Below are 6816 nucleotides of genomic sequence, written 5' to 3'. Positions count from 1 at the left end.
TTTTTTTTTTTTTTTTTTTTTTTTTTTTTTTTTTTGTTGGACTCAATACGTCTGTCTTGATCGATTTTGGTTCTTTTTAGTAGCTTTTTAATGGTGACTTGAATAATTGGTCCGCTTTGTGCGAAGTTTTAGTAGTCTGTGTTTGTACGGTGTTTCTTGATGCTCAGCTGCAAATTTATGCCCTGCGATCCAATGACCTAAAGTATGCCTTATTACCATTTTTGTCTTAGTATTTTGGTTATGATCTACAGATCTGGGTTGGATGTAATAAATTTCAACCATTGAAGTGCTAATTGCGGCTTTTGAGTGCGTGATTTATGTTCGATTTTTTGTATAGAGTTCTCCTTATGGACGCTTGGAAATTTGCTGATCCCTGTGGTAGGTACGTTTCCGAGTTAGTTCAGGGATTTCTTTGGTTTATCATGACAGTGACGGAACTACTTGATTTGGTCAACTTAAAATAGTCTACATTATCATCGTTATTATGGGGGAGGATTTGGACCATGAAGAAAATCTATAACTGGAATTAGGTTTTCTGGACGGTTTTATTTCCACTCAATAAAACAAAAGGGTAAAAAATTGAAATGCAGCCATGCGCGAACAATTTGGTAGTTTCCTGTGTAGCATCTGTCACGATAACATGAAATGCACACACAGTTACATGATGACAAAGTTTGCTGACTCTTAGCCGTTTCAGGTTCTGCCATCTTAATTTTCCTTTTTGGATAGATAGCTCAAGGAACTCTCCTCAGATCCTATTCATTGCTGGAAAGTTGAAACATAATGAAAACAGGCAGGCACCCAGATGGAAGGGCAGAAAAATTGGGGAAAAGGTGTGGGACATCTGCTGACACGATTGGAGTTCAGAAGTATAGAAAGATAATTTCTCAGGAGATAAAATCTCTTGATAATGCACACATTGAAGGTTTAACGACCAATTTCTTTTGTTTCAAATGACTTGTTCGATACGAGATATTTTCCTTAAATTTCATGCCTCTTCTTGGGGTATTTTTCCTGTCTTAAGCTGATGTTCTAGTCCCGTCATGTGAAAGATTATGTGTACTGTTCCAGTGTGAAAAAAGGAACAAATTTCTTTGCGTACAGTGATTTTCTTTCTTTATTTATTTACAAGACTGTTGTTTATAAACTAGAGACTTTTTTGATCTAGAGCAGATGACTTGAAGAGTGCACAGAGTTCGGTTGATCGAACTAATCCGACAGAAATGACAGAGAGGTCACCTCTTCTTCATCTTTATCCCACACAGATGCCCCACCCTCGCACAAAGATCAAGCTTCAACTTTTTCCAATAAATGAAAAGACCCGCATAGCATTGGAAAAGGTATTGTCACGAACACAAAACATTGTGGATTAAGCACAGACAAGTATGATATCTGTATTTCAGTTCATATAAGAGATGTGACAAAACTATCACTTTTATTTTTGTAGGATGGATATCGCCCACATTTGGAACTGACTTTAAGGGCTCGAAAGAAAATGTCTTCGGTATTAAATCATCTTATTAGCAAATGGGGATGCTCTAATGCAGCACGAGGGGAGCTCACACTTTTTCCATACAGTAAGCCATCAAATCTTGTCTGTGGTTTAAAATGGATTCTGAAAGATAGTGACATCAGTGCTGGAGATGTCTATGCAGCTGTTGGTGGTTCTTCAATTTTCCGCTTAAGGTGCACATTTTTATCGTTTGCCTTGGTAATGATTTATTTATTCATTTAAATATGTTATTGGAAATTATTATCCTTTTCAAGGTACGACTGGGTCTCCACATCCATTCCTAAACTCCATTCATCCTCGAAAGGCTTGGAGAGAGGTTGCGGTAGTATCGTGCGTACCATAGATGGCGAATGCAAACAATCTGAGCAAATGGTGGATGAGATCAAGTCAAGCAATATGAATGATCTGAATAACCCTGCTGCACCAGAGAAGATAGTGGACTGTCCATTTAATCCAGTGGTATTATATTCAACCTCCAATTTTTATTAAAATTTTAAATGAACATTACTACAAGAGAGAACAAATTATTACTATAATTAAATTTACATGATTATTTTTCCCAGTTCATATTACGTATGAGGTCTATGTAACAAATTGCGTATTGTGAAAATTATGATGCATTGATAAGGATTATAAACTTTGTTTTCGCTACGCTGATGCAATGTTTGAAATTAAGCAGACATACAAAGACAAATACACTAAAACTGACGTTGTGACAAGTGTATGTGTGTTTTTTGCCAAACCAAATGATTATATTTGAACGTTTGTTTTGGCTTACAGTAAATAATATGATTTATGAAATTTGATAACACTGTTTGAACTAGGGTAATGAGCCACCGTTAGATTATGATCATCAGTTGTCATCAGAATGTGGAATCCTGCAGTTAGATAGTATATCAAACATAAGCATGGGAGGCCTCTTGTCTGAAGCTTCCTTATTGGGAAAATGCAGTAGCTGGAGTTCAAAGGTAACAGGGGGCAATGCAGGCGTGCAGCCAGCTGAAGTAATTACTGATTCCCTTGATGCATGCATTGCTGCGGCCAAGATGAGATTTTCTGAAGTTCCAAAGCAGCACCATAGTGATCAACATTCGTCTATTTTGGATGCTGAGCAGACTTGTGATGCATTTGCTATGAAAAGGCTCTCTTCGTCGAGCAAAAATACTCCTTCTCTAGATGCCAGATCTTGGGGCACCTTCCAAGAGGCTGATTCCAAGTTATTCAAATTTCCTAAAACACCTCAGGTTCGTCCCTTTATTTTGCACAACTTTGTCTGTTTTAGAGATGAAATGGTTAATGACATCATATGATAGCGCCCTGGTTGAGTAATCTTATAGTTCCAATTTGACTGATCTTGTTTATGTTTGCTCACTATAAACTACGGATTATGAAATTTTGGAACTGGTAGACCACTCAAACTTAATATTATTTGATAGGTATCCATAATACAACCATTTATGTAGGAACATGGGATAGAAAATTTGATTGAAGAAGCCTAGAATTACTTGAATGGGGACGAGATTAATGGCTTAAATGTACAGATACTTCATTTGATTGTGTGTCGAAAATTACGAGAAATTCAGCAAACTCCACAGTGGCGTGTAATTGTTTTTTTGTTCTTTTTTTAAATATCTTTTGTGAAATTGTTGCGTGTAATTGATAATCACTAAACTGAATTTTATCAAGTCGATACTTGATATGTTATATTTAGTATTTATATGCATTCTAAACACTAGGTGCGTCGGTTCAAATTTAAGATCTTTTTCTTTGATATCAGGTTAAATGACCTTTAAATCTAAAAACTTAAGCCAGTAGATCATGATATATTTTAATCCTTTGTATGTATACTTATAGTAATGCAGAGACTTTGCTATTTTCTACAGGCCCATAACCGATCTGAGCTTTCTCAAGATCCTGCTGATCAAGAATCCAAGACTGATCTGATGTTCTGTTCGCGGGTTTATCATGATGAAAGCAGCCTTGGGCTGTCAAGAATCAATTGGGTACGCCTCGTTGCAAATTGCACAGCCTTTTTCTTCTCCCTTCTCTCTCTTTTTTATTTATTTATTTTGCAAGTAGCATTTTATCCGTTACCTTTTATGTTCTACACAGAGCGACTCCTTGGGACCCTTTGATCTTGACTTGCCTGTTTCCCGCTAGGTCTCCTCCAGTGGTGATGGTCTTAGCATGAGTGAATTTGTCAGATACCAATAAGAATATAGAACCAACTCCATCCTACAAAGACAATGTATAGTTAAGGACTTGGCCAACAATTATATTTACGGTCATTTCCAAATATTCTGGTATGTGATTTGCAACTGTATAGATTCTTCACTCGAAATATCCTGTAGCTTTAGTCATTATAATCCATGTATTGTGATTACAGAAGCTGTTGCACCGATCTGGGTGCGAACTTTAGGCATTAGATTGCTTGCCTAGATAGATGGTGTATAGATAGAGAATACACGAACTAAAGCAGACCACTGCGGATATTGTAGTTGTCAAATGTGTGGGTTCAGCCTGCAGTTGAACCCTTTTTTCAGCTCAATAATGTGGGTTAGGACGATTCAAAACGTTATGGCTTTAACTTCCTAAACTTTGCTCGAAGTGGTAGTTTGCTCTAATCTAGTTATAATTTAGTTTTGGGCATGAAATGTTGCATTGAGAATGAGAAAAATATATTCTACGTTGCACGTACAAGTTGTATTGATAAGCTTAAAAACAGTTGGAAATGAATGGTTTCTTTGTAATAATGTGCACATAAATGGCTATAAATCTTTATCATTTTGTGAGTGTACTTTAGCACTATAGCATTATATTGTAATGCACTTCTCAGACATACATATATACTATATATAAAGATTTGTAAGAAATTCTGAGCACCACAAGTAAAGAGGCACATATATGTTCAACACTGCATCAATGAACATCCAAATTCAAGGTGAAGTGTTGGTTTTCCATCAATGAACATCAACGCACATATATAGTACAGTTTGTTTCTACCTTGTTCACGAGAGCATTCAGGTTCCGTTCATCCAAGAAATGGTTATTGGACAACAACAATTTATTCATTTACCCTTCGCTCCACAAGTCGCTTACGGAGTTGCGCCTTCTGCAGACCTCCAAGTGACATTTGTGATAAGGTAACGACGGCACTCTAGTCCTCCAACCTGTCTGTAAGACCGTGAAACTCGCAATAAGCTATTGCATTAAATTGATGGTGTGATAATAAGATTGGATAATTAATTAAGGCAACTGGGATCTGAACATGTCAGCACCCTCCTCAACGTCATCGGTTCTCATGCTTCCACTTTGAGCCATAAGTATCCTGTATACTCTCTTTGAACACATCTCTCCTAATCTTCTATCATCGCCGAGTAACCCTTCGATCGTCAGGTCTTTCAGCAGAAATTCCTTTTCATGCACCTGTTACACATAAGTGTACCAAGAAGAAATATTATCCACCATGACAGCTAGCTTATGAAAGCAAGGATAAGGTAAATAGTTTTGTTCATACTCACAGATTTACATGGATCCATGTACACACTCAAAAGAGATTTCATGGTTGGATATTTCTTCCATATTGCTACGGCAAACCGTGGTTGTACCTTTGGAATTGCTACCAAGGCTTTTAACCTGATAACAGAAAGCAACGCCATTCATATTGATATGGAATCCCATCGATGCTAATTAAAAGAAGTTCAGGGCTTGCAAGAAAAAGAAAAAAAAAAGAAAAAAAAAAGACAAATAACATAGTAAAAAAAGTTTTACTCCAGAAACAGTGCAACATAACTTTATTTTAGGATATTATATAAAATGTGGGGCAATGGATTCGGACCTACAATCTTTTAGTTAAAGTAGAGATGCGTTAACACGGTAGTATACCATAAATGTATACTATTAAGTCATTTAAAGTTATCTACCAAAAAAAAAAAAAAAAAAAGGAACAAGGGTAATCAAGTACCAAAAAACAAAGGAAATGCCTTTGATTTTAATTTATATGGTTTCAGAATGGTGTCAGCATAAAACAGAACGATGCAGAGATCAAATTCATGCCAACTACTCTATTTAGCTTTTAACCCAGCAGTATGGTGACAGACGAGAGCTGTTCTTCGTCAATAACTCAACTACAGCTATAAATTCATTAATATATATACCAAGAAAATGGAAGAATAGTTAAGAAAATAAATGTTGATAAATTTTGAAATTATTGGTAAGGATGAGAAAAACTCACCACAAGCTCTTCTTTATCATATTCCTGTCAATACAATCTTTGGGTATAATGGATCCATTTGCATTGACGGATAGATGTGTCAGCTTTTTCCTAAATGTTACAACCAAGCAAAGGTAAATATAGATAACTCTGAATAAGGATTAAAATATGAGACAGAAAGTGTATATGGGGTGTGTGACGATAGCCTATGTCCATATTTGCTAACATACCATGTCAAAAGAACGATGGAACCAATGCAACATCTAAAGCTAGTAATAAACAGGAATCGCATGATTTAAGCTTCTTTACATACAATATTTAGTTTTTAGGATCAATGAACAGTATACGAAATATCTTTTCTAGACCCAACTTCACTGTACTAATTTATACTTTACATTAGTAATTGAAGCCAAGTCTTTTTATGAAACAATTGAAGCCGAGTTAACAGAAAACTAATTTTCACACTTCAAGAAGTTATGCTAGACTGAAATCTGCGAACAGTATTCAGCACCTGAATTGGCAGGATGCCAGACTGCAAGTCAAACCAACAATATGGTCAGCTACCTCAGCTTCATCTACACACTGCCTAGAACGTACCTTGACAAAATGAGTAGTCAATTTTGCCAATTCCTAGATGAAACATGCGAGAAACATGAGGATTCGTACTGCAACATTGAAGTATAAAATTTGGATTGTGTTCATAAGCGTTCGTGGTTATTCAAACCTCCTCAACAGGTGGACGTATCCAACCATTACTGCTTGCTGAGTTCTTGTACTTCTCCTGTTCCCTGAAAAGTTAAAAAATTACAGTTTTGAGCATCTCGAGCTTGCAACTTCAAATTATTAAACAATTAATGAAGAAAAACCAAGACAAAGATTCTGAAATTGCCAAGGGCGTGTGACAGATATATATATCTTTGTCTTGGTTTCAATTATGCAAATGCCCGTGCAAATGATGGGAAATCTGACACACAAAGGTAGTAGGGTGTTATCTCATGAGAATAGTTAAGGTAAACGCAAGCTGGTCTAGACACTAATGGAAATAGAAAAAAAAAAAAAAAAAAAAAAAAAAAAAAAAAAAAAAAAAAAA

At 36.0% G+C, this 6816-nt stretch overlaps 2 protein-coding genes across 13 annotated transcripts in view; one reads left to right on the top strand and one right to left on the bottom strand.

Annotated features, from left to right (window-relative positions):
• LOC111453615 (TSL-kinase interacting protein 1-like) overlaps positions 1 to 4088 on the top strand; it is a 4661-nt gene extending 573 nt beyond the window's left edge. The window contains exons 1-8 of one of the 10 annotated variants that reach the window (XM_023094774.1): positions 26 to 378; positions 734 to 925; positions 1174 to 1340; positions 1448 to 1686; positions 1768 to 1972; positions 2338 to 2757; positions 3397 to 3516; positions 3626 to 4088. In XM_023094774.1, the coding sequence (XP_022950542.1) occupies positions 784 to 925; positions 1174 to 1340; positions 1448 to 1686; positions 1768 to 1972; positions 2338 to 2757; positions 3397 to 3516; positions 3626 to 3673 (1341 nt within the window). In that variant the 5' untranslated portion in view covers positions 26 to 378; positions 734 to 783 and the 3' untranslated portion in view covers positions 3674 to 4088. Of the gene's footprint in view, positions 1 to 25; positions 926 to 1168; positions 1341 to 1447; positions 1687 to 1767; positions 1973 to 2337; positions 2758 to 3396; positions 3517 to 3625 lie in introns of those variants that run through there. The other 9 variants (XM_023094772.1, XM_023094773.1, XM_023094769.1 and 6 more) reach the window with 9 other exon arrangements.
• Positions 4089 to 4342: 254 nt separating this feature from the next.
• LOC111453614 (crossover junction endonuclease EME1B-like) overlaps positions 4343 to 6816 on the bottom strand; it is a 6408-nt gene continuing 3934 nt past the window's right edge. For all 3 annotated transcript variants that reach the window (XM_023094764.1, XM_023094766.1, XM_023094767.1), the window contains exons 8-12: positions 6451 to 6514; positions 6238 to 6356; positions 5748 to 5837; positions 5035 to 5149; positions 4343 to 4939 (exon numbers count right to left, since the gene is read on the bottom strand). In XM_023094764.1, the coding sequence (XP_022950532.1) occupies positions 4760 to 4939; positions 5035 to 5149; positions 5748 to 5837; positions 6238 to 6356; positions 6451 to 6514 (568 nt within the window). In that variant the 3' untranslated portion in view covers positions 4343 to 4759. The remainder of the gene's footprint in view (positions 4940 to 5034; positions 5150 to 5747; positions 5838 to 6237; positions 6357 to 6450; positions 6515 to 6816) is intronic.

This window comes from Cucurbita moschata, unplaced genomic scaffold, assembly GCF_002738365.1.
Source record: "Cucurbita moschata cultivar Rifu unplaced genomic scaffold, Cmos_1.0 Cmo_Scf00015, whole genome shotgun sequence".
Lineage (NCBI taxonomy): Eukaryota > Viridiplantae > Streptophyta > Magnoliopsida > Cucurbitales > Cucurbitaceae > Cucurbita > Cucurbita moschata.
This window is presented reverse-complemented; position numbering and strand designations above follow the sequence as displayed.